This window comes from Miniopterus schreibersii, assembly GCF_964146895.1.
Source record: "Miniopterus schreibersii genome assembly, chromosome: 16".
NCBI lineage: Eukaryota > Metazoa > Chordata > Mammalia > Chiroptera > Miniopteridae > Miniopterus > Miniopterus schreibersii.
In genome coordinates, this window is record NC_138116.1 from 5,030,883 (window position 1) to 5,058,241 (window position 27,359).

The 27,359-nt window shown below is 54.4% G+C and overlaps 1 protein-coding gene across 4 annotated transcripts in view; it reads left to right on the forward strand.

Moving 5' to 3' along the window:
- Positions 1-27,359, forward strand: part of SLC39A11 (solute carrier family 39 member 11) — a 156,695-nt gene that overhangs the window by 115,305 nt on the left and 14,031 nt on the right. For all 4 annotated transcript variants that reach the window (XM_081162810.1, XM_081162811.1, XM_081162813.1 and 1 more), the window contains one exon: positions 3,176-3,245. In XM_081162810.1, coding sequence (XP_081018936.1) covers positions 3,176-3,245 — 70 coding nt within the window. The remainder of the gene's footprint in view (positions 1-3,175; positions 3,246-27,359) is intronic.

Consider the following 27,359-nt stretch of genomic DNA (forward strand, 5'->3'; position numbering starts at 1 on the left):
TGTGAACAGAGGCGTGGCTCGCTAATAACACGCCAGTCACTTTGGATTCTGTCATAATTACCTTCCTCATTTGCACTTGTGCGCGAACACCTGGGGTGTGAGCTCCGGTTGGCATTTCCTCGGCTCCTTTCCCACCCAGGGGGTTCTTGCTGCCGTCTATGGGTCCTCAGTGCCTTCCTAAATCCCCTGGTATCGGTTCTCCCGCGCGTGGAGTTCGTCTTGGTTTCTCCTTAGTTTGGCCTCAGGTCTTTCTCCACCTTCAGACACGATAACAATTCCCCTTTCTTCCCCCGTGACCTTTTCCCCCTCTTCCCCTTCCTAAACCACAGGGAGAGATGGCTGCCTCCCTTGGCAGTATGTGCTTTTGGGTCGCGGGGGGGGGGGGGGGGTCGTGGTTCCCGCCCCTAGAGCCCCAGGAGAGCAGGGAGGAGGGACCTGCCCTTTTGCCACCCAGCGCAGAGCCTGAGGGCCAAGGTACACAAGGCCACGGCCAAGGCAGAGAGACAGTGCCCTGGCTTTGTCCCCACCTGGGAGAGAGCCACAGCCAAGGTCAGCGAACTGGGGTTGGGGAGCGGGGGAGGCTGTGTCACCCTGGGCAGGCCCTTTCTCTACCCCCCCCTTTATGTAAATCATTGTGCTGGGCTGGGAGCTAAATGAGCGAAAGGGTTAGTTTGCTAATTACTGAGTCCTGTTGCTTAGAGCTGCACTATCATTTACATTAAAACCACTAATTAGAGCAAAATCTTTAACAAAAGAGCCAACCAGCTGTTGTTTGTGGTTTAGGGAAAAAACACAGATTTTTTTTCAAAGGGAGGGGTTTGTCCCTCTCATGTCAGGAAACACCCCGAGTGCCTCCCTAGCTTCTGACCTCTCCCAGTGTCCTTTGCCCTGGGAGTGGGTTGTGGCCTCCGCTGTGTTGGTTCAGAACAATCTTGAGAACAGTAGGTTTGTAAACACTGGACTCCCCAAAGGTAGCAGGTGTCCAGATGGAGGCATCTCCAGTGTTCTCTCACGTAGCCGTGGACGTGGGCAGCTCCTGGGCTCCCGGGGCTGCACGGAAAGAGGCTGCCCCCCTTGGTGGAAAGGGTGTCCGCAACCCTGAGACAGCCCATCGCAGCCCGTCTTGAAATCCAGCTCTCACCTGTACTCACACTGCCCCCGGGACACCGTTCTCGCCCACCCCTTCCTGAAGCTCGTCAGATGCATGGGGCAAACCTGAAAATGTTGAACCGGAATCCAGACCCCTCTCTGGAGTCACAGCTTCTACCCTTGGGGACGTTTCTGGAAGAGAATGGAAGGGAATAACTAGCTATGGAGAGCGAAGAGCCCGGGCCTCAGAACCACAGCCCAGTTGGCCTCTCAGAGCCCCCTTCGCCCTTCCCCTCTGACCCATAGGGTGGAGGTGACGATTCTCACCTCCTAGCCCCTAGCTCAGGGCCTGGTGTAAAAAGCACCCCCCCCATTTCTCAAGAGAAAGGTGGCAGAGAGGCTGAGACCTCAAATATGAGGCCAGGTTTGGAACCTGGAGTCATCTGAGGAAAGACTGACTGAAGACTCAGCCCTTATTAAGAATTGTCACCAGGAGCCTTAAAAATAAATAACAGTAAGTAACATTTTAAAGCCTCACTCTGAAAAGCCTGGTGGCTTTGACCATGTTAACTCGGCTGGCACTTGGGCTGAGAGTGTGGAAGGGGTGTTTCGGGGCTTCTGCGCAGCCCTGGCGTGAGTCATGCACGAGGGGAGGCTGGGCCTGGGGCCTCTGGGCTGCCGCCTGGCTTCTGAGTCTGCCAGTGACCCAGTCATTCCTCATGGTCTCTGGGGTTCCCTCCACTTCTTAAGTCCTGGGACTCTGAATTCCATGGTTGGTCATCATGAGAAATAGGAAAGATATTTGGTGGGGCACCAGAATCCCAAATTCTCAACCAGCAGCCTCTGGTGCCCAAAGTCACCCCACAAGGTCCCAGCAGGGAGACTGAGGCACAGGGAACACTTGGTGCCATAGCAGGTCTGTCTGTGGGTGAACCAGACAGGGTCACAGGTGAACTCGCTCCCCTTAACACAGGTCAAGCCCCAGGGGCCTGTTGTCCCCGGTGCCTCCTGGAGTCCCCGGTGCCTCCTGGAGTCATTATTACAATCCTGTATCCTTAGCCCACCCTCCGCAGGACACAAGGACAGCAGGGAGTTAGTTCAGAGAGACAGTGGATCCCAAAAGAAGACAAGCCCTCCTCACTCGGTGGGCTTGCCCTCTTCCCTCTTCATAACGAAGGTTCCTCCTGGCCCCAAAGTCCTTGGTCCTGAGCCTGACCAATGCTGGGAATTCTGTTTCCTATTTGGGTGGAGGCTGAAGTCCCCCATGGATGTCAGGAAGTGCCTTAATTATGCTTCTGCCCCACTGGCCCCAGGCCACTGGGACAGTTCCATTATTTTTTTCCGTAGCCCTTACGTCTCCGTCAGATACTTGTGGACTAGCATCTTCCTTCTACTTTTAATCACCGTCAGAGTGTTGGTGAACTTGGCAAGTGCACGAGCCCCACTGGACAGGACTTGGAGAATCATTTCGTCCATCCCTAAGCTCCAAGCCGGACCCCAGCCACACCACCTCAGAGTAGACTGTGACAGTCTCCACCATCTGAGGATGGCTCGCCAGACACCTGCAGTGACATCCTTGGGTCACCATGTCACCATTGGGCGTCTTGCTCATGAGCTAATAAAACACTGCCTGTTTAGGTCAGGGGTCGTCAAGCTCCTTCTGTAAAGGGTCAGGTGGCAGGTATTTTAGGTTTTCGGTCCATATGGTCTCTGTCACCACTACTCATTTCTGCCGATGGAGGGCGGAACCAGCCACAGACAATTCTTCAAGTGCTGTGTGCCACTAAAACTTGGTTTATGCATGCAAGAATTATACAACTTTTATGTGTCACGAAATATCCCAACTTTGATTTTTTTTTCAACACTTAAAGATGTAAACCTTGTTCTTGGCTTGCAGGCCATACAAAAACTGGCGGTGAGCTAGATTTGGTCGCCGGGCCTTTGCCTGCCGGCCCGGCTTAGGTTCCCACCGTGTGGACTTTTGGTTAGTGGCCGCCCACTGCACCCTTCGCTGACGCGGTGACGGCAGTGAGCGTCGCTGGAAGATCACCCCTAACCCCGCGCGCTCTTTCCGCGTCTCTTTCAGAGGGCCTCGCCGTCGGAGTTGGCTTCGGAGCTGTAGAGAAGACAGCGTCCGCCACCTTCGAGAGTGCCAGGTAGGCCGCACCTGCTGCCCTAGCTCCTGGCCCCGCCCCCCGTGCTCAGGACCCGGATGAGCACCCCCAGCCCACAGGGCCAAGCCCGCGGAGGCGGGGAGGAGGCCAGGCGACGCTCTTACCCGAGAGGGGCGCTCCTCCGAGGAAGCAGGTTTATGCCGGCTTTTCCAAACGTGCTGTCTCATGGTGACCCCTTGAACACACAACGTGGGTGTGACCGCATGCTGTTGTCCAAACTCTTTAAATGGATAAAGATGGAAAGGGGGTAGTAAGGGGTAAAGGGGGTCAAATATACGGTGTCAGAAGGAGATTTGATTCTGGGCGGTAAACACCCAATGCCATGCGCAGATAATGTAGCATAGAATCGTACACTTGAAACCTATATAATTCTATCAACCCCTCCCCCACCACACACAAAAGACTAAAGACAGAAAACATACCACAGGCAGCAATCGACGCCCCCAACTGCGCCCTCGTCTTTGAGGCCCTGCTTCTCTGTCTTGACTCTGGCCTCTCCTGGCTGCCCCCGCCCTTATGTCCGCCCCTTTGCAGGGTCTTCTGCCAGCTTCCCATCCGGGGCCCTTTCTGAAATGTTGATGCTGCCCAGAGACCTATCTCTGGGGCATCCAGTCTTCCCACTTAATGGCCCCTCCTCGAGGGACTGTCTTTATTCCATGACTTTGCATTTCATTTATTTGCTGGTGGGGCCCAGGTTGACCTTCAGCCTAGACTTTTCTTCTGAACTCGTTCCTTCTGGACATCTCCGCATAGATATTCCTCAGCATCCTCACCTCAGTGTTTCCAGAGCCAAGCTCATTGTCTCCGTCTGCTCTCATGCAAAGCCTGCCCCTCCCCCAGGGTCCCCGTCGCCGCCTCTCGCCCAGCCGACCAGGCCAAACTCTGTCATCCTCGACTCCTCCTGTTCCCTCATTTTCCATAGGTGGTCACCGGGCCTGGTTTATTCTCCCTGTCTTCTCCCTCCCTCATACGAGACGGGGCCATGATAAGGCCAGTCACAGCCTTGGGGTCATCAAGGGGACTCATCCCTTAGTCACCATAGAGATGAGCTCCACCTGGCCCACCTGTGTCCACAAAACCATGCATGTTGCCACCTCCAGGCTGAAGGAGGGCAGCGAACTCAGATGACTTCAAGCGGTGAAGGGGTCCCCAAAAATGAGTGGAGACAACTGGGTGGAGCCCATTGGGTATGGTGACATCAGAGGTGAACCTCAAATAGACAGCCCATGCACAATCGAGCGGCACCTGAATTCACAATTGATTTAAAAATGTAATTCAGGTCAAAGAAATGTCCCACGGCCACCAGTTTCTGATGCCTGCTTCTAGCTTATTCCCCTGCCTTCTCACTGGTGCATCTCAATGTATACTTTTTTTTCCTGCTAAGGAACCACCTCCCTTTAAAAAAAAAAAAAAAATCTTTATTGATTTCAGAGAGAGGAAGGGAAAAGGAAAGAGAGAGATAGAAACATCAATGATGAGAGAGAGTCATCGATCAGCTCCCTCCTGCACGCCCCCGACTGGGGATTGAGCCCACAACCTGGGTATGTGCCCTGACCGGGAATCCAACTGCCATCTCTTGGATCCTAGGTTGATGCTCAACCGCTGAGCCACGCTGGCCGGGCAAGAACCACCACCTTTAATGATCAGCCCGTGCCTACTGGTCAGAAGCTAATTTTTCAGGAAACCCCTTTCCTCGCTTCCCCGGCTCCTGAGCCTGCGTGGGGCCTCCTAGACCTCATCACCTGGCTTCACGGGGTCCTTCGGCCGATGTGGGCCCTGCGTGGTCAGTGTAGTCTCTATCGAATGCTAATGCTGTGCGTAGGGACACATCTACTCCACAAAGCCAGCATGTTCTGGGTTGGAATTTTCTGTTCTCAGCTTCTCATTCCCGCCTGTCAGATGCCCAGGGCGCTTCCTCCCTCCATCACCAGCGCCATCCATTAACCTGACACCCGTGGAGAAAATCAGATGAGACAGGAGGTGGGGAGGGGCCTGCAGTGTGTGAGAAATGTCGCTGGAGTCAAGGGCTGATTATGACTCACGGTGCCTTGCAGGCTGTTTTTCCAGCACCAGGCGTGAGGTGGGGAGTGTGGCTCCTTGTCCCTTGGCCATTCTGATTGTGGCTTCGGTTAGAACATGAGGGACTTCAGGGTCGGGCAGTAACCGGGGGGTGAGGAGCCCGGAGGGGCTGACCCTGTAAGCATCCCAAGGCCAGGCCGTCCCAGAGCAGGGGCCCGCACTCGCTGTGAGGTCCGTGTCCCGGGTGGGGCCCACAGGCCAGGCTTTCTGTCTGGTGGCACCACATCTCCCATGACATCGAGATATCAACTCTGATGTCCCTCTGTTCCGTCGCCTGCACTTTCTGCCAATCCTCATAAGTATTTCTAAAGAAAGTAAGCAAAAGCCTTCCCAGCCCAGCTCGCCCTTCCCTTGGCCAAGCAGATTCTCCAAGTTGCGTAGACCTCAGGACCCTCGGACGGGGACTGGATGGGGCAGCAGGCCTCTGCTAAACAGCATCCCTGGGAGTTTTCATGCCACCACACTCCACCCCGGGTCACAGCTGTGACCTTCGTCATCACCACTGTGTCCAGAGTGCCCTGGGGGGGTTGTCCCTGTAACGCAGGTGCTGGTTGTGGCTTCAGTTTTCTCCCTCCCTCCTTCCCCCCCTCAGGCTGACCCTACCCTTCAGCGCGTTTTCCTCACTTACAGATCCGTAGCTAGTGCGTGATTTTGGCCCTTCCATTCCGAATGCCTGGGGTCCTACTCATGATCGGAAAAATGCAGAACAGCCCTCAGTCCAGACGGGTTGGATTTCTCTGCCCTTAGCTCAAGCTGCAGACCTGGTTTAGCGGGAGGATGGTGACCGGAGGGTGGGAGGGAGGAAAGAAAAGAGAGGAAGACAGACTAATTGCTGGGGGAGGGGCGAGAAGCAGAGTCTCCAGATGATTACACACATCTTTTAAGAGAGATAGGCTTTGCTTCCTAAAATCCCAGGATCAAGAGGTGGCGCGCCTTGGACACCACCCGGAAAGGTTAGAGATAAAGGAATGAAAAGGGATGCTGCTGATGAAAAGAAGGCAGGTATTGCAATTTTAGTATTAGACAAAACAGACCTGGAGGCGGAAGAAAGGTCAGTACTTAGCCACAGGAGACACAGCTCCGGGATGACACAATGATCCCGGTCTGCGAGCACCTAGCAACACCCGCTGCAGACGTGGGAAGGGGAGTCGTCAGAGCGGCAGGGAAAACAGGCGACAGCGCCGTCAGGGTGGCTGAGCGCCGTCCCCCCCGATTCCGGTAAAACAGATGAAAACAGCACGGTGTACTGAATGGGCATGGCTGGAGCCCCAGCCCGGCCGCTGGAAACGCACCCTTTCCCGCACACGTGGGCGTGTTTCCTAAATCGATTCGAGCGCTGAGCCGCAGAGAAAGTCAGAACGGCCCGGACACCGCCGCGCAGACCGGTGTCCGACCTCAGTGCGACACATAATTGAAAGTCAATAGCACTCGGCGGCCAAAATGTCCTGTTAGTGGGCAGCGAAACCCGTCTGCGGGCATCTTGAGATGAGCCAGCGTGAGCTCCAAGGGAGGCATACAAACCAGATGACCTAAGAAACCAGTGGACGCGGGGCAAGCGCTTCCCCCTCGCAGGGGCTTCATGGAGCGGGCATGTTTCTTCGGGATAGGTGGAGCTGATAGGGCAGGTGACACGCTGAGCGGGTAGGTCCCGAGGCATTTTCAGGACCGTGGACATACATGTGACCGCGATAGAGGTCCCACGGAGCTTTGTGGAGGGGAAGGCGGAAGGGTTGGCAGCTGTGATGGTGCCGACACAGGGAAATGACAAAGCCCGAGAGGCGATTTAAGCCCTGACCCCAGCTCCCCTGGAATAAATGGGGGGGGGGGTAGGTAGACGGACCAGCGGGAGGAAACTCAGCAGCGGACAGATACTCACTGGCCACCCGCAGCCCTGTGTTTCAGCTGCCACAGGAAGCTAGGGGGTGATGATAGCGGGGATGAGGGACTGATGGCAGGGAGAGGTTTTTTGTTTTTATTGATTTCAGAGAGAGGAAGGGAGAGGGAGAGATAGAAACGTCAATGATGAGAGTCATCGATCAGCTGCCTCCTGCACGCCCCCTACGGGGGATCGAGCCCGCAACCTGGGCATGTGCCCTGACCGGGAATCGAACTGTGACCTCCTGGATCCTACGTCGATGCTCAACCGCTGAGCCACACCAGCTGGCCAAGAAGCGGTTTTAAATGTAGAACCAGCTGATGGCCTTTGTCGGCTGACTTTGTTGTGCGGAAGGGAGAAGGGAGAATTCAAGTTCGGGTGTCCTGGAGATGTAGGTAATCTCATGGTGCCACGGAAAGGGGCTGAGAGGGGAGGAAAGATAGATTTTCGTGGATTTGGGAAAAGAGTTGCCCAGCAGGTGCCTTGGGTCCACATGGATGAAGCCGGCTGAGCCAGGTAGATGTCCTGATCATTTCACGTAGGGGTCAGCAGCCTGTGGTCCACAGGCCAAAGTCGTCCCAACACCCATTTCTGTAAATGAAGTTTTATTAGAACAGCCACACGCATGACGCTCATGTTGCCTGCAGCCCCTCGCGCCCTGCAGTGGTTGAGCTGTGTAACTGCCACGGGGTCAAGGCTGAAGCTGAAAAGGTTTACTGTCTGGCCCTTTCCAGGAAAAGCATGGAGACCCCTCATTTAGTGGACACAGCCCATAGTTTTAGTTCCGATTCACCCTCAAAGGCTCTGACTGCAGTGACCGTTTCTTACGACTTCCTTCTGTGTATTATGCATCCGAAAGCCGGAGGGTCTCTTCCCTCACCTGTGGCATCATAACCACTCACAAGAAAAGTGAAAATAAATACTGGAGGGAGGCACTGTCTTCAGGTGCCCTGCCCGGGAAGGACCACAGCGGCCCGGCGGGTGCTGTGTGCACGGCTGCTGCCATCCAGCGTCCAGATGCTGTTACTTCACCACCTTCCTGGCGCCCTCTCCAGCATTCCCTTCCGCCCAGGCCACTTTCCTTCCTCGTTAGGTGGCCTGCGCTGCGGATTCCTTCGCGATTCACCTTCCCCTGAATGATGGAGAATCTCAGCCAGCAAAGGGCAGCCCGTGGTTCAAGGGAAACACAGCTTTCTTCTTTCTGATCTGGGCCCTCGCAATTTCTTTTGGTTTCACTACAAAGAAATTCTTCAGACCACATGTCCCTGGGGAGTTGGCTGCTTAAGCAGTTTTCCTTTCTTAAGTGTCTTACCCCCAGAGAACATGTTTTCCAGAAAGGAAATGTGTCCTCGGCTCTCACTTAACTCAGTGGCAGGCATAATTCACACCAGCAGGGAGGCCAAGGTTATTTATGCCTAAACATTTGGCTTCGAGCATTACTTCCCGTTTAAGCTTTCACTGAGTGTCATCTGTGGCCACGCCCTGATCGGCAGGTGCAGCAGGCATCCTGGAGCAGGCTGTGTGTGACAGAGGGGGCCGGCTGTAGACCTCGACGTGTGCCACGGGTAATCCACAAAGCACATCCCCTCCATACGCCTGGGTGTGTCCTGCCGAGGGCCCTGACCAGCTCCTGCTAGCCAGCACCCAGACACACTGCAAAGGATGCCGGGTAGATCAGCCTGCATTTGGACCCATGATTACTCATTAAGTTACATGTGGGAACCTTAAAATAAATGTTAAAGTATATGTTTGCCTCCCCGATCTAAGAGTAAAGTGTAAGTCAGATACATCCTTTTGCCTGGCTTCAAAAACCAATATATATGTTAATAACAATCATTTAGGGCAGCAGCCATTAGTCAGCTAAGCAGCTGTTTGTTTAGAGACAATGATGGCAAGAGACAGTTTCCTGGTCATTAGTCAAGGTTAGCTAGTGACGAGTATGCCTGTATGTGTAAGACCTGCTGCATCTATGCGTCTGTATGTCCAAGGAGACCCCTGCTTTGGTTCCAGTATGTTTGTGAGAACAGGTTTGCACATTAAATGTAGAGAAGTTGAAGGGGAGACTTGGTTGTGGTGGTGGGGAGGGGCCTTAGCTGAAATAAAAAGCTTTTCATTACAGTTCACTCAAGCATCTTGTGAGGAGCAGGTAGCCATAGCTGCCTCCACATTGCAAAATGCTCTTAGGATGCCCCCCAGGCCTCCCTGCGGCAGGGACAAGCTCTCAGGCTTCTGGAGAGTTCTGGGGAGACTCCCTTCCTCAAGGACGCCGATCTTGACCTCCGCTCTGCCCAGTGAATTGCGTCTCACCCTTCCCCAGGGAAGCCAGAGCCCAGCCTGGTCTCCCTGGAGAGTGGGCTTTAGCCTGAGAAGTAACCCCAGGGCGCAAAGTCAGGACGGTGCCTAGGGGAGGAAATACTTTCAAGCCTAGATCCAACCCCTCCCATGCCTTTCCCTGCAGAACAGCACACATCTCATCCCCTGCCCCCGCCTGCCCTTCAATCACTTCAGAATTAGAAGTAAATTATTGTGCTATTGTTTATTTGGCAACCGCAGATTGAGCTCTCAATTTTATTGTATGCAAACAAGCCTTTCTCTTGAACCCATCAAACTACCCTGCCTGGAATTCTAGAGTAGTCTGTAGGCAGCTCCTCTTAAATTTTTCTTCCCAGTCCTCCCACGCACTGGTAGCCGTACCTTGAATTGTTAAGAGACGGTGGAACTTGGAAGTGCTGGCAGGCAGGCAGTGGTTGGCAGACAGCGCCACCACGTGGTGGCTCTTCGTCATAGGTTGGTAGGCGACCCCCAAAATGACCAAGGTAGGTGCAGAAGGCCATGGAGAGGTGTTGACGTCTGAGGCAGCGGAGGAAAGGAGAGGTGTCAAGAGTCCTAACTTCAGCACACCCCGAAATCAGTAAGGTTTTAATGTCATTTTAGAGGGTGACACATTCATTTTTGTAATGACTTTAAAAAAATAATGCTATTTGTGTCATTCCTGGCAGTAAAGAGAAAGGGCCTAAAGCTTGCCAGGCACCTGGGCGAAACCAGGCTAAGACGAGGCAGTTTCTCACGGACAATTTTAGGTAACAAATAATCAAGTCATAGATTTATCTGTCTGTCCATTCAATCCACAGAGATATCACGGAGCCCATTGTATGACTGGACCACAGTTTGTAAATCCATTTACTCGTTGACGGGCATTTGGGGCATTTCCAAAGTTTGGCTGTTATAAGCAGGGCTGCTGTGAACACTCGAGTACACATTTCTGAGCGAATATGTGTTGTCATTTCTCTCGGGTACATACCTCAGAGTGGACTTGCCCAGGCATACGGTAACTCTATTAAGTTTTTGGGAAAGGCAGCTTTAAAAAATTACCTTATGTGCGGAAACAAAAGGAACCAGGTTAGACCAAGAGTTTGTTTTAATCTTGAAAGATCCATTCCCCAAACACGGTCACTGCACGAGCCTCTCCCGGGGCCACTGCCCCTCATCTCGGCCCTAAACCACCGTGATGACGGGCATTCTAACGACAGGCGACCTCACTGAGCGCTTGAGTGCTTGCTGTGCGCGGCTCTGCGGTGTCCTTCGCCTTCATTCTCTAACTGAATCTTCGCACTGGGGCTAAGACCCGTGAGCAGCCCTGTTCTGCAGGCAGGAAAATTGAAGCGCTGAGAGGCGCATTGCCCGCAGCCCCTCCGCCAGCCAGGAGGAGAGCCGTGTGCTCCCAGGTCTCTGGCGGAGGACCTGGCTCCCTCCTGGGACTTTCAGTGGCCTGCGAGGTGATCTGTTTGGCCAGGCTGAGTGAGAAGCCAGGTGAGAGAACATGGCCATGGGCGGATCTTTCCATCGAGTGTCCTTTGTTGCAGACCCCTTTGTGTGTGAGGGATTGTGGATGGGTTCTGGAGCTAGACTCCCTGGGTTAAATCCTGTCTCTGCCACTTACTGGCTGAATACCTGGATGGGTGTTTTTTTTTTCTTTCCTGTGCCTCAGTTTCCTAATCTGCAAGTTGAGAATAATAATAATAGTATCTACTTGAGCAGATTGTTCTGAGAATTAACTGAGTTTTATTTGCAAAGCACCTGGGATAGGAAGGCAGTGCACAACCTGGGTATTGTTTTTGCTTATTGGCCCGCCCATGGCAGACACTGCAGACGATGCCCAGCCTGCTCTGTCCCCGCCCGGGTTCCAGGACAAGCGCTCCCAGCCAGGACAGTGGGTTCAGGGTCTGCATGGACCCAGCATGCAGGCCGGAGGCTCAGGTGCAGGCGCACGTCTCCTTCACTTCTGCTCTCCTGTGTCTTGGGCTCTGAGCTTTGCGCCGTGGTGTCCTTCCCTCGGTTTCCCCGTTGGGCCAGGCCAGCTTTGCTGCCTTGTCTCAGCAGGGCCTCCGGGCCTGCTCAGTAAGCATCCTCACCGTCGCTGTGTGGGGCGTTTTTCTCATCCTGTCCCCTCGCCCGGAGCGGGGCCGGGGCCTCTTCTGTTCTCTGTGCAAACCCAGGGCTGGGTTCTGCTCTGCACCGGGGTGTTGACACCTGGAATCCCGCAGGTGCTTTTACAACGGGCAGACCCCTCGGGACGGCACGAGCTGCCTCCCTCCTGCCCCTCAATCCCGCGGACTCGCTCTTAGGCCCCTGCGCCGTGGCCACGCGTTTGTGCTCTCAGACCAGGCTGTCTCCTCTGTCTGCCGAGCCCCTGCTTCGCCCCGTCGGCCGCACAAGGGGCTGTTTATGCGGCGGCCCCTCCTCCGCCCTGCTGCCCGGGCCACCCCCACCCAAGTCCCTGGCGACAGGGTTGGACATCTTGGCACAGGGTCGGATCTCTACACAACGTGCGCTCTGTTCAGCCCAAAGCCGGCCTGGGGGAGGCGCGGACCTGCGAGGCTCTGTGAGAACGGAGGGCGGTTTCTTTGTGGCTTTCCAGGCGCTGTAGGTGACACATGGTCTTCTCTCCGGGTTCCCATCCCTGCCCTGTCCACCCTCCTGCGTGGCTTGTGACAAGCAACGCAAGGCAGAGAGCTGCTGTGTTTCCTCCAGGACCACTAAGGGAGCTCAGGCGCCCCTGTGGGAGCTCTAGGCCTGGCCCGTGGGGTGCAGGGTGGTCTTCGATTCCCCGCAGTTTGCCCGGCGAGCTGAGAAAGGGGGGGCACTCCATGTAGGAGGAGCAGGGACAGCTGTCACCTTGAGCTGTTTGCATGCATCGCTTCGGTCTCTGCCATCCCTGCGTGGAGGCAAGGGTACGCAGCCTGGGACTTTCTCTGAGGTCATACGCATGACAAGTGGCAGAGTCGGGGTTTAACCGCGGTCCCTCTGACGTGGAAGCCTGTGAATTAGACTGTGCTGTGTGCCGTTCCCCAGGAAGTGAGGCCCGTCACCACGGTGGCCACCCGGATCATCTCAACACTGTCTCTCCGGAGTTTGCCCCTCCCCTCCCTTGGCATCTTGCTGCGTGGAATGGGCCGGGCCGTCGGGAAGAGAGAATCCAGAGCGAGTCTCCTGTGCTGTGGGTTCCAGAATAAGAGGCGGCGGTTGGCCGAATGGGAGCCCCAGGTTTTTAGAACGAAGGTGTTGAGGTTGAATTACGTCCCCCAAAGAGACACATTGAGGTCCCAACCCCCAGCACCTATGAATATGACCTTACTTGGCAGCAGGGTCTTTGCAGATGTCAGTCAAGATGAGGTGATGCTGGATTAGGGTGGGTCCTAAGTCCATACGACTGGTGTCCTTAAGACGAAGAGAAAAGACACACACACAGAGGAGAATGCTGTGCGACAGACAACACAGAGGCACACAGAGGGACATCCCGCCGTGAATGACTGGCGGAGGTTGGCGTGATGCAGCCACAAGCCAAGGGTTGCCAGCCACCCCCGGGAGCGGGAGGTAAGGAAGGGTCCCTCCCTAGAGCACAGCCCCGCCGACCCCTTGGTTTAGGACTTCTAGCCTCCAGGACCCTGAGAATAAATCTGTTGTCTTAAGCCTCCCAGTTGGTGGTCCTTTGTTACAGCGGCCACAGCAAACTCCTGTGTAGGGTCCCCCACTCTCCTCCCACCCCCGTGTGGCTTCCTGCACCTCCCCCCACAGTGGAGCCTAAGCTCTGAGCATCACTTTTTAATCCACAGTCTCTTCTATCCTGGTGCATTTTGTCTTCCCCACCCTTTTGGTGGCTTTCATTTTTTTATTTCAGGAGGTTAAGGTCTTTCTCCCCCCCCCCCCCCCCCCACTCTCTCAGTTCAATTCGGACGGTTTGGGGAAAAGCAGTGGCTGTCTCCTCTCAGCGCCGCCTGCAGCCGCGGGCCCTGGGAGAGTCGGCGCTGTCCCCCGTATTGGAGCTATTAAACTGTCGTAAGAAAGAGGCCTTTGTCACGGGGAACGCGGCCCTCGGCTCGGAGACAGAGACAGATTGTGCCAGAAAACAAACACCAGAAAAAAAAGGTTCAACCACAGGATTCTTTGGGACTTCAGTCATCAGCCTCCCGCTTGTTCTTAAGAGACAAATTTCCTTTCTTCGGGGTAATTCCATCAGATAGGTCGTCAGGTTTCAATTCTGCCCAGAACCGAGGGCTGGGGGCCTCCCCGGACCATCTGCGCTGGCTCCGCCCAGCTCCCCGTTCGCATTACCTCATGCCCGCCCGCCCGCCCGCCTGCAGGTTGGGGAGTCAGAGGCCCCACCGGGCGGCTGGGGGGCTGGCAAAGGGCCTGAGTTAGATATTTTTTTAGTCCAGGGGAGGGAGCAGTGGTTGGAGAAGCCCCCGAGTCTGGGTTACAAAGGCCTTAGCGCATAAGTGTAAGGACTTTTATAACTTTGCATTCCACTTAGGAGAGACCTCAGGGAGCCTGGTTTTTATGCAGGAGAAGATGGAAGTAGAGTGACTCGCCCAAAGCCACACTGCCGCTCACGTCAGGCCATGCCTGCCCGTTCAGGACCAGCGGTCAAAATGCCACTTCACCCAATGTGGCACTTGGGGGACGCTGTGGGCCCAGAGCCTTCTCTCTCTTCAGTAAAAGGACCCTTCTTCCTCTCACAAAGCCACAAGCACCCTCAGCCCCCTCTTAGCCAGGTTTTGCCCTTGACTGTCCTTTCCCGCATCGGGGTTAACATCCCCAGTTGCTGCTCAGGTGGCCGGGCAGGGTGCACTCCACAGGCCATATGCTGAGGAGATGGACAGAGGGGAGGAAGGGGCCTTACCTGAGCCTGGGGTTAGAGGAGCAGGAGGAAAGTCACCCCAGGCACAACTGAGAACACAGGTCCAGGTCTGCCCTTCAGTCAGTGAGTCAGATCTCAGGGACAGGCCCCAAGGCAGCATTTCAGCAGGCTCCCTGTGGAGGCACCCACAGCGTGACAGCCACAGTTCTAGAAGGAAGGTAGAGAAGAGGGGGCCATCCCCCCCATTTCCACAGTCCCTTCTTGGGGGGGATGTATGCTTCAACATTCGTTGAAAGGATATTGGAAATTCGGAGCACAGAAACTTGCAGCCTCATGAATAAATGAAATTGGGCCTAAAAAAATCTAAATCAATTGATCTCTCTCTCCCTCTCTCTCTCTCACACACACACTCACATGCACACGTACATACTTCACTTTTTATACACAGCTCAAAAAGGCAGTTGGTCCACAATTTCTTTGCCCAACAGCCACTGTCCACGGAATACCCCTGTTAAATTTTAATGAACTGAGAGAGGGAAGGTATTTGGATCAGCTCAACTCTATTCAGGGAGGGACCCTCCCTGTGACCAGGTATTCACTCCTGGTCCAATCGGTGGGGACCCCAATTAAAAAAAAAAGAGCTCAGCCCTTTCCTGGTCAAGCAAATGAATTGAAAAAGAAAGGTGAGTGTCTGAGTCTGGCACGGGTAAGGCTAAGGCATAGCACTGAGCTGATTGTAGTTTCTCAAAAAGGAAATCTCAGCGTGTGCTCATGGGCTGCCAAGAACGTCTTCAAAGAGGCCGAGTTGAACTGCTGAGGCTCAGACCTGAACCTAGCCAGCACTCTGCCCACCGTGTCTGGTACGGGGCTGCTACTGTGGAGTTAGTTACTGTTCTGCAAAAACTGTCATCAAGTCGTGTTTATTTTTACGTTCTATCGACTTGCCTCTGGCTGATTAACCTTTACCGTTGGTCATACTCCGAGGGTCTCTTCGCCTTGCTTGAGCGGAATGGATAAAGGGGCTGCCAGGGTGCACGCTGACTTTTACTCGGGAACTATTAGCCACGCCGTAGCCTTTGCCGCCTCATCGCGCTCCCTTCGGGGCAAAGAAAATGAACCGCGAGCTCCCGACGAGGCACCGGGCCGAGCGCGGGTCCGGCGGGCGCGGCGTGGGCGAGCCGAGGGCTGCCCTGGGGATCTGTGCTCTCTATAGACGGAAATGATGGCGTCTGAGGAGGTGCTTGAGGACGTGCGAGTTTATCTTCCGTCTCCTTCTCTTCCCTAATTCCTTACGGGTTTCTGATCGTCCCACAGCACCCCCCACATGTTTCTCTCTATATCTACATATAGCCATTCAGGACAGGCTCACGTTTTCAGTTATAATCAATACAACAAAATGGTTAGCGATGTCATTCGCTTCTCTTTCCCGTGCTCACCCTTGGAAGCCCAGTGTGCCTTCTCCACCGACAGCTCAGCTAACTTGAACTGACCACGTTTCAGCGGCCACGCGTGGCTCGCGGCTGCCTGTGGGACAGCGGTGCTGCACCTCGGCTGCATGCTGGAAGCGCCCGGGGAGCTTTGACACGCTGGGGCCCCGTCCCCCCGCAGTGGTTCTGATTTAACTGGGCCGGGCTGGGGCCTGGCCTCCGCAGGGGCCCGTCGTACCTGTCGGGCTGAGAACCGCCGGTCAGCAGGGCGCGCTCCTGGGAAAGTGAGTCCTTCCCCCCCCCCCGACCGGACCGCTCTTCCCTCCCATCCCGTGAGACTCACACTGTAAACAGAAATTAAGCAAGCTCTAACTTGGGCCATGGGTGGAAGGAAAACAAACAGGGTGGTACTAAGTTCTGTCTGACAGGCAAGAGGGAACAAGCTGGGTCGCTTGTCTTCTCGGGGTCTGTTTACCAACAGGCTCAGCAATTATTTGTTTTGCCGCTGCCCTTTGAGCCTGCAGTGCGTTTCCTGCTCTCCGGGAACCGAGAATCGTTTAAAAACACTGCAGCTTTGGCGAGATTCTCCACCCCTCCCCACCCGTGTCCCATTGGGAGCTTCCAGGGGGAGCAAAAGCATCCCACGAGGAACCCTGGGTCCCAGAGTGACTGTGGGGATCTACGTGACGGGGACCTCAGGGTAACGTGGCCTCTGCACAGCTCGCTCCGCTCTGCTCTCGACAGGCGGACCCTCCTCTGCAAATAGAAACCAGTCCAGACAAACCGCAGGGATTCGGGTTTCCAAGTGCATCCAAAAAACATTGTTTCAGGGAAGCGGACAAATGAGCCATGAGTAATTCAATCAGCAGGGAAACAAATGCAGTGACGCCCCACATCTGAGACCCGGGGGTAGGCGGGCAGCTGCTGGCCAGTCTTAGCAGCTCACAGACACCTGGGGCCCCGGCTGCCCGGTTGGTCCCTCACACTTAAAGGACACTGCCCAGAGGTGGCACAGAAGCCAGGCATCTTGGGCAACACAAAATTGCTGAGAGTGTCCTGGGGGCAGCGAAATCAGAGAAAAATCTATTAATAGAATTGTTGGGAGGACGGGATATTTGAGTGATTTTTACTCCGTTTGGACTGTCTCAAGAATTCGTGAAGACGTAACTGGCCCAGGCAAAGGCTTTTTGCTCTAGGGAACGTGCTGGGAAGATGCACACAGCCCAGCCTTTGCCACTGAGCCACGTAGCCCTCCGACCCCTAGGAGGCCACACCCCCCATGCTGACCTTCGGACGGGAAAGGGCCAGCCCATCCACTATGAAGTGGGTTCCTCTGGTTAGGGATCACCAAGCGCAGAAATTAATTTCTAACCACCTCCCAAGAAGACACTGCGGGAGAGGGTAGCTCCACTTTCCCCACGTTCCCTCAGGCCTTGGTCTCTAAACACCTCGAGTCCATCTGGGCCGGCGAAAGGAGTTAGAGACTGGATCTGTCTGGTGCTCAGTTTGGCCTGAGAAAAACCACTTTAGCTCATCAGAAAAGTAGGAACAGGAAACCTTACCCCGTATGCTGTTGTTAAGACAAAGAACGTGGGTGACACGCTCGGAGCCCTGTGGGGTCGAGGTGGCCTGGAAGCCTAACCCGAAAGCCCGATCCTGTTCCCCTCACCTGGCAGGAAAATGCCCATTCAGAGGCCCTTCCGCTTGCTCCGTGTTCTTGTGACAGTTCTCCCGTCCCTGCCCCAGAGAACTGCTGTAATTAAAAGGCCGTCCTCGCTGCCTGTCCTGTGACTTGGCTGTAAAAGTCCCTGCAGGCTGGGACTCGCGCCCAGACAGATTTGAGATCGATAAGCAGAGTTTACGATGCCGTCTCCCTCCCTCCTGAGGCACAGACACAACAGGAAGCCCGGCCCCACAGGTGGGACTTTTCTAGGCCTTAGGTTTGGAAGGGATCCACTCCTGATGGAAACCCCCTTGAATTGGAGGAAAAGCCCGTGAAACAAATCCGAGTAGGAGCAAGAGGTATGGAAGAAAGATGTGACAACCCACGGCCCAGGTGGCTGGTGACCAGGCCATCGTGGGGCTAGGGAGACCGAGTGGCTGGAATCCATTCTTAAAATTCCTGGGAAAGAGGCATTCACATCCGTTCCCAGGTTCCCTTTCTGCTCCTGTGCAAAGGTGATCTCAGAACTGGCACGAGTGACATTTGAGGCTGAGTGATTCTCAGTTGGGGGACGTCCTGTGCATTGTAGGATATTTAGCAGCATCCTGGCTTCTGCCCACTAGATGCCAGAAGCCTCCCTCCCCTGGTTGTGACAACCAAAAATATCCCTAGACATGGCCCAGTGTCCCCTGGGGAGACACATCGCCCTGGTTGAGAACCACTGCCCATCCTTGAAGGCCTACAACACGCCAAGCACTGTGCCAGGTGCTGGTTGAAGAAGAAACAGCCCGTCTCCCCTTTGGGACTCAGACTCAGAACAGTGAAGAGAGCTTTCGAATCAGCGTCAGTGCTTAGAGCAGGGATGGTGCGGGGAGGGGGGCAGTGATCTGTTTGCTGAGAAACGTCTGTGTTCCATGGACGGTGTCACTTACTGTTTTCTGAAAGAGCTGTTGCTGGCCCCGAGGCCTCCCTGCTCAACTGCTCCTCGAAATCCCTCGTCCCCCTTCGGCAGTGGGAGGGAGCAGCTGCTCCCCGTCTCCCTAAGAACCGCGCTTCAGAGGCTTGGCCAGTGTCCTCCGCGCCTCCGCCTCTGCAGGAGAAATTCTAGGTCTCGAGCCTCCCGGGAGGCATTGTGGGTAATGCCGAAGTCAGGCCAAACATCTGGATGAGAACCGCGAACGTGGCCAGCTCTTCACGGGTTCCCAGCTCTGTCGCCCAGATGGAGCATTGAAGTCTCCCACCACCATGGCCTAACACCCGGGCTGTGTGTCCTGCCGGGGGCCCCCTTCTCCCCTTCTTGCCCTCAGTTCGCTCCCTTTGTAGGTCTCTTCTCCTGCGGTCTGAGGAGCTGAGGACAGGGACTGTGCCACCCTGTCTCCTCCCCTGGTGGTCCCCAGCCCCCACTTTTGTAATGGTGTGTCTGGGAGATGCTCAGAAACCACTAACGACATCTTGATGTTTGATGTTCTGCATATAAAGTGTCAGATGTCCCCCTGGCAATATGTTTCATTGAAACTGTATTCCAGAAGCAGCTGTGCTCATCCCCCAAAGATCGGCTAGAAGTGACACTATGATTTGGAGACTTAACGTCATCTTTCCCCCCCCGACATTGATGGAAAGCAGCCAGGAAAATTGAAATCAAGTTCTTTGCCTCCATCAAACTCAGGATCGAAGCGATGAACCGTACATTTAACAAAGAAGCTGACCAAACCTCGCCAGTGTCCTGGCAAAGAAACCAGCGACGTGATGGCCCGTCACCTGGGGAGGCGCGAGGAGGGATATTGACGTGACGCTGAGGTTTTCTCCCTCCTGACCTCCCTCTCTCCACTCAGGACGAGCCATGAGTAACTGGGATGCAGTTAACCTAGCAGGGAGCAGCCCAGAAGGCTTTTGTCTCCTGGTCCCTAGTGGAACATGTCCTCAGCACCGGCATTGCTTGCCAGCCTCACTCTCAGGGTCGCTCTGTCCCCAGAGACCTTTAAAACCAGCTGTGTGTCCTGAGTGTTCACAGCAGGGCCTTGAGGCGAGGTGGGCTGGACCCTCTCTGGAAATACCTTCCAGCCCCAGAGGGCAGGGACCCAGGGGGCAGCTGTCAATAGTGACTGACATGAGCAGACAGACCCCAGTACACACCAGGGGACTTCCTGGAGCTCCCCCCAGTCCCGCCTGCTCCAGGATTCCTAGGAGTAAGAGACTGGCTAGGTTCCCAAGAGGCCAGCCCAGAACTGCCCGCCTCCACCCCACCCCACCAAATCTAACCCCAGAGGTGCCCTTCATGGTTGAGGAAGCCCAGCCAGGTATTCATCTGGGTGGAATATGTGAACCGTGGGGATAATGTCAGCTCCAGGGGTCCAGGGACCCCATCTGTCCTGTCTGACCTGAGCTCCCAGTACCTGGGATGGTATGTGGCGCAAGTTCATATTTGCCGAATGGATGGATGGATGGATTCATGAGTGAACAGTGAGAGGAGAGGGGGTTTGAAACCATTGTCTTTCAGCCAGTCTTTCTTTTTCTTTTTCCCGATGGAACATTTTATACAAACGTACCGGAAGGAGAATAGTATAGTAATAAACCACACCTGCCTGTCTCCCAGCTTCAGTAATTCTTCAGCCAAACATGCCTTTCTTTTCTTTTTTCTTTTATTGTGGGAATTTGTAAACATACACACAAATAAGCGACAACTGGAACACACCCCACGGGCACATCACCGGCCGCTTCAGCAGCAGCAGCCCCGCTCCCCGCCACGAAACACGCTGGGGGCAGTTTCAGGGCCTCCCTTTTGGAGGTAAGCAAGTCAGGATGTTTCTGAGCTGTGTAGAGAGACAAAGGGAACATCTTATAATGACACCCAACTTCCTTTCTGGAAAGAGACCCAGAAAAATGTGTTTTTCTCTCTGTTCCGAAGAGCAGCCCCCCGCCGCCGGCCCGAGCGCGTAGACGCAGGCGCGGGCGCTGTATCGCCCAGCTCGCCCGCCAGCAGCTCCTTATCTGTGTTTATCTTATCAGGACACCGCTCACCCAGGCCCACTTAGAACAAGGCGTTTAGTCTTTGCAGCCCAGGCTTCTGTTCCCGGTCACCAGTTCAGTTTATAAATCCACTGTCCCGGGCGGAAAACAATCTGAAAGGCAACATTGTTTCTGGACAAAGCTGGGACTGTGATAACGGGGCTGTGTGGCTCCTGTCTGCTAATAAATAGCTGGGCCCCGGGGTTGCAGCCAGGGGGCCTTGGCAGGGATTGAACCCTGCGTCTTCTCCTTCCTGAGCCCATCCCCGTAGCCACGTCGAGTTCAAATTGGACAGAGAGCGCCTGGGGTCGTGGGGAGGTGGGTTCTGCTCTCGGGGGCATGGTGCCCACTGGGGGACTCATCCCCCACCGCGACCCAGTGCTCCTTCCAGGGAGAGCTTAGCCGAGCTGATCCGTAAGGGGGATTTGCCCTGTGGTATAACCAGCTCATTGTTTGGGACCCTTGGATTTTTGGCCTCTCCCTGGCTCTTTGCCCCCTCAGCCCAGCCATGCCCTGGGTCCTTATTGGGAGCAGATTGAAGTGAGACACCTCCACATAAAATGACACACACAAAAGTCCTTGGCAAAACCATAAAAGGCCGTGTCAAAGCTGACATTGTTATCAGCAGAAAGGAACAAGAACGCTGTGGGCCACTTACAGTGGACACACTGGGCTCAGACAGGCATCACCAGCCTTGGGCCAGGGTCTTGAGTCCTGTATACAGAACGCAGGTGCCGAAACATGTCTCGGAGGCTGTTGTAGTTAGAAGCTGATGTAAGTAAAACATCTGCATGACGCAGAACACAAAGCAGGGCTCAAAAAAGGAAGGCAATGGTGATAATAGTACTCTGGTAATGTTTATGTGTCATATAACTTATAGGGTACTTTATAGTGCTGAAAAGAGGTGAGTAGGTCTATGTGGGAAAATTGGAAGGTCCCTGATACAGGGGGTGGCAGGTTAGAAGAAAGTTTACACGGAAATCAGAGAGTTTGGGGCACTGAGTGTTCCTCTAAGGAGCGTGGGTATTTTTATGTTAGGCAGTGGGCACCCCTTGGAGGCTTTTAAACAAGACAGGACAGTGAGAGTACCCACGAGGCCCAGTGGAAAGAGGAGGAGACTTGGGGGGTCTGACCTTGGTTTAACCTTGCAAGTGCGCTTAACCCCCCAGCCTCTGGTCTCGGATCTGTAGAGCGGGGATTCATATCAGCCTGGCGGGCACCTTGGCAGCGGTGACTGTAGAAAGGTCGTCCGTCAGCGGGTCAGCGGGGTGTAGGACGCGGTAGACGGCAGGAGGAAGCAGAGACCAAGGGCAGGACCCAGCGAGGACCAGGCTCGGGCCTGAGCTCCGCTGCCCCTCCGTCCCCGAGCCCTCGGTGGGGATGCCGACTCCTCCCCTTCCCCCACCTCATTCACTCGCAATCCCCCCAGCCACCCCGTTTCCTCCGCCCTTCACAAGCTGTAATTATATATATACTTTCCTCTTGACTTAATTATTAGTGTCTCTCCTCGCAGACTCTTCGCCCCACACCAGGGTCTGTCTCACCACGCCCGGCATCCAGGTGTTACGGATGCCCACCCCCTCTGCATTAGTGTCTTGTGGCTGCTTTTACAAATTACCCAAAACTGGGTGGCTTTAAAGAACAGGGATGATTCTCTCCCAGTTCTGGGGGCTGGAAGTGTGAAATTGAGGTGTCAGCAGGGCCTCCCTCCCTCAGAAGGCTCCCATGGAGAGTCCTCCCTGCCTCTTCCAGCTTCAGGGGGCTCCACGCCATCCTGGGCTTTTAGCAGCATGAGTCCAGTCTGCCTCCATCGCCCCAGGACCCTCCTCTTCTGCGTGTGTCTCTCCTGTCTTTGTCTCATGTAGGGACACTCATCATTGGCTGTCAAGCCCTCCCAGATGATATAGGAGGGTATCCTCTCCAGACCCCTAATTACATCTGCAAAGACCCCTTTTCCAAGTGAGGACTCAGCAAGTCTACCATCTTTTTCTCCAAAGAGCCAGAGAGTCAACTTTTTAGGCTTTTAGCAACTCCTCAGCTCTGCCCTTGCAGTTCAAAAGCAGCCATGAACAATGCATAAGTGGACGGGCATGACTGAGCTCCAGTAACACTCTATTTGCCAAAACAGGACAGGTTAGATGTGGCCCACAGCCGGTTGGCTGATGCCTGCTGTAGGTAGTAGGGAGCTATGCAGTGTTTTTGAGCAGGGGAGCAGCATGACCAGTTCTGTGCTCTGGGAAGATGACTGTGGTAGCTGCACTTGGCAGACTCAGGTCTGGGGCAGGGAAGACTGGACCCCTCTTTGCTCAGGGTCTGGGGACAGGGGCTGTGGACTCTGCTGCTGAGTGTTCAGTTTTCCCAAGATAATGAGGTATCTGTCATCCTCTGGAAAGCAAGACGCTTGCTACTCTGGGACCACCCAAGGAACCAAGGGTTTATTGATCTAATTTTTAAACAGAATATTTTCGTAACGTTTACGAGGCTTACAAGCTTTCCCCAGGCTAGGGCCCACCTGGCATCTAGGCAGCTGACTGGTTAAAGAGCTCATTGCGGGCAACTCTGCCCGTCTGTTTTGATGAAAGATGCGGGCCGGGGGAGGAGGGAGGAAGTTCCCCAGGCCAAGAGCATGCTGGCCCAGCAGTAGCCCGTGAACTTTGGAAGTGGGATCTGGGAGGAGCCAAGCGCTCCCACATGCTCTTGGGGCTGAGAGGACAACTGGAGGGTGGGGTGCGCCCAGGAGAGAGGTGGCTGAGGTTCATGCCTCATTGGGCTGCTCAGCCTTTGGACCTAGATCCGGAGACACCTTTGAATTCTAACATTCGTAGTTCCCTTTTTTTCGCTTCCATTTTCATCTGGGGACTCTCTGTCATTTAAAATTGATCCAGATGTTCGGTTCATATGAAGATATTTGGCATCTGATAAAAGCCACGGAATGCTGACAGAGCTTAATATTCTTTTAGTGCTGGGTGGCCCCAAAGTGTGTGTGAGACCAGCACTTCTGGGTAAACTGGTCTTGTCCGAGAAAGCAGAGCCCAGTCCAGACAAGGATGAGTGCGCTGACAGGCTTCTAAGAAATGTGGCCATGACCTTTGGACATGGCCACAACCTTCCAATGGAGCCATGACCTTTCAAGGCCATTGTCTCTGCTTCTCCGTCTTCCTCCAGCCCCCATTGTGTAGCATCTTATGGTCATTGATGTGAAGATGTACAAACCCATATTGTCCCCTCTCTCCTCTCCTCATCCCCATCTCATGGACTTAGGATTTGAGCAGTTTTACAGAAATGCACTCGGCACAATGGGCAGACAGGTAATGGGTTAGGCTGGGGACAGATTGCAGTCCCCCGGGTCAGGCCTCAGTTCCCTGTCTCCTGAGTCCCCCAGGCCGGAAGTTTCATTAGCCCAGTTGGCCCAACTCTGACAGTGTCACAGCTGGAAGAGAAATATCAGGTCCTGAAATCCACATGCGTGCAAATGTCAGAGATAACATTCAGGAACCAAAGGTGTCTGCATTCGGACATGACTCAAGTATGAGTCAAGGGCAGGCACTGTTTGCTGGTGAATAACTCCCCAGATGCCACAGGTTCGCTTTTGCAATGGCTGTGCCCTGCATCTCCAACGGCTAAAATTATTTAAAGCACAGTCTCAGTTATAAAGACCTGATCCGGCCGCCAGGATGTTAGCTTTCTGAAGGCAAAAGCCTCAGCTCTTGCCCTGGCCAGTTTTTCTCAGTGGTGAGAGCATCAGCCCTTGGACTGAAGGGTCCCAGGTTCGATTTTGTCCAGGGGCACGTATCTCGGTTACAGGCTGGGCCCCCGGCTGCGGTTGGGTGTGTGCGGGAGGCAACCAATTGAAGTAACTTGCCCAAGGTCACCACCGGGAGAGAGCTGAGCTGGACTTGAGCTGCAGGGCTCCTTCTCCTCCCTCCACTCGGCCATCTCAGCGAGGACTGCGCTTCCGAGTCACCTCAGTGGGCTCCGTCCCCAGGCTGCCCTTGAGCTTAGCACCTGCATTTATAGACTTGCTCCTTCCAGATGAGGCTTCAGGAGATCTTGAGATGTGCAGAGAAGAAAGAGGGATTTCACCTAAAGCCCAGTGGCCCTTTCGTACTTGCCCCTCCCACTGAGGGCACTCAGCCTCAAATATTTAGGGAATCTGGTCTGGTTTGTCTGCTCTGGGGGTTTCCATGTGTCGACTGCTCTTTGGGGCTATGTGTGTTGTTGTTTTTTGCCCTCTCCTCCCAGCCCCACCCTGGGCCTGGCCTCGTTGACCTTGGCTGCCTCAGGACTCCTGCTGTGACCCTCTGGTGCACCTGACTCCCAGGGATAGAGGAGGGGAGTGGAGACTGGGGGGCTGGGGGACCTTCCTGTTGACGCTGCCTCTCTGTTCCCTTCCCCCAACACATGTGGCACTTCTGGTGTGTCAGGTGCCACTGAGTATCTGGCTGGTCACCTGCAAGGCTGTCACTGCAGAGGACACCAAATCTTCGCAGGATTTTGACTCAGAGGAGGTCGGGAGAGCGCCGAAGCACAGGTGGTAGAAACTGGGCACTGGCCAGCCCACCTTGGTGCCTGCTCCAAGAGAGGCCCTGGGTACCAGAGGGCAGCCCTGGGCCAGACAGAGCACTGGTGCCCGGAGCCACTGATGAACTTGACGTTTTCGCCTGTGGAGCAAGTTCGGGGATGGAGGAGCTGCAGCATCGTTTGAGTGCCCAGAGAGTCTACCCAGCAAGGCAGGCCCCTGCCTCGGAGGCAGCAGCTTGGTTCTAGGGATGTGCATGTGCCAGCTGATGCAGATTCCTTTCTCTGGGGTCCTGCTGCCTTTGGTCTGCCAGAAACCGTCTGCCCCAGGGAAAGGAGTTGGGCTACTAGAGGCTTCTGTGAAGTGTATCCTTGAACTGCCCCTGCCCTACTGATCTCCTCCCATGGTCAGCCACAGCCCTGTTAAACTCAGGGAGCCCCTGGGGCCACCCTGGGGCAGCTAATGCATCCTCCACTGCCTGGGAAGCAGCCTCAGGGGCGCATTTATCGAGGGTGGAGGGCAGCCCAGCCCCGCACACACGTGTGACGGCCTGGTTGCCGCCGATTGTCCTGGCCTGTGCGGAGGTGGCTGTCCAGCACAAGGTCATGGCTGCAGGGCTCCAGTTAGGAGAGTCGCATTGTTTGCCCAGAAAATCTTACCACCTTCCCTTTCCTGCAGTGATGCTTGGCCACTGGGCCCTTTGGGAGCCTAGCGCCGGCTTCTGCCTCCAGCAATGATGACACTTTGTACTTCCCCTGGGCCCTTCGTTCAGGCGTCTCTCGGCCCGTCCTGTTCTGCCGGGCCCTGCAGAGCACAGTTCCTCGTGCAGAGGGCGGGACAGGCCCGGGCAGGCAGAGGCTGCGGAGCCCAAGCACGCTGTCCTCCCTGACGTTCAAGTGAATCCGCCAGAGCCTTCGACAGCCGGCTCAAGAGGCCTCTAACTCGGCTGGGTTCTTCCCGATTTGTAACCAGCTTGGGCCGCTCGACTTGAGTCACGCAAACCTTACACACGGGAGCCCTCCGATGCCCCTGGTTGTAAGTGGGACACACCCAGGTTCACGTCGTGCCTCTCAGGGAAACGTGTGGCCTTGGGGTTGTCACCGAGCCCCCCAGAGCCGCCGTTCCTGCTTGTGTAAAATTGGAACAATCATACTTACTTGGCAAAGCTTTTGGAGGCTCAACAACAGAATATAGATTGTATTTAGCTCAGCCTGAGCATATACTTGCTTAGTAAAAGGTATTATTAAAAATATTGTCTAAAAAAGTATTATAAAAACATTATTTAAAAGAATATTATTAAAATATTATTCTAAAAGGTATTATTAAAGTATTACTTAAATAGGTATCATTAAAATATTTAAAAAGGTATTAAAATATTTTAAAATCTATTATTAAAATTTTAAAAATATTTATGTAAATAAGAATATACAGGGTGGGGGAAAGTATGTTTATAGTTGTGAGTATTTGAAAGAGTTTGTTCTTGTATTATTACTTATTAATTATTGTATTAATTTTCCATACAAACAACTGTAAACCTCCTTTTGCCCCACCCATATTTAGTAGTTTATCAACAGTAACAGCTGCTGTTGTTTTGCCAGCGTCCCTAGCACTGTGGACTTTCCTTTTTTCGGGCCTTGTCACGGGGCCTGTGCCCCCGCTGCGCAGGATCTGAGTTTTCAGGTGTGGTGTTCAGACTGCCTCCCTCAGACCTCTCGCCTTTCCACGGTGGAAGTGTGGAGCCAGGCGGGGCTCCCATCTGTTTTAAATATTACGCTTTGCCCAAGACTTTATTGGCAGCAAAGGCTCGCCCAGCTTGATGAGTTTGGAAAGTAGCGGTTCTAGAAGCCTCTTGGGAGTCTGTTCCTTCCTTAGCAAGGCTCGCTTGATGGGAGGGGCACTTTGCCAGGCAGCACAGCCCTCTCTTCCTTCCCTGGTGAGCAGCAGAGGGAGGGACCCAGGGACCCGTGGCTGTCCCCGTATGCCCCTGATTTCATGGCAATCGAATCTAAACCTCCTTTACTGCAGGTTATGCCCATTCAGTAGGGACGTCTGCTCGTAAATTGTCTGCCTGTCCTTCAGCCTGGGCAGAGCCTCCAGGACGCACGCTGGACACCCACGCTGTTGACTTTACCAGGATGTGGTGCTGTAAACTTGTAAACTTTCCGCTGACCTCGAGCACTTCCCGGGGGAGAGTGGGTCACAGAACCCAGGCTCTGATTCGTGAGCTGTCCAGGGATCCTGACAGATCCTTTGGATGTCGCCTGCAGATAATCTCGAGCTATTAACATGCCCAGGGAAGTAACCCCATGGTTCCTTGGGGACCAGAACCAGAGCAGAAAAACCTCCTTGTGAGTCACTGCAAATATTTACCCTCGAAAGTCTGATTTT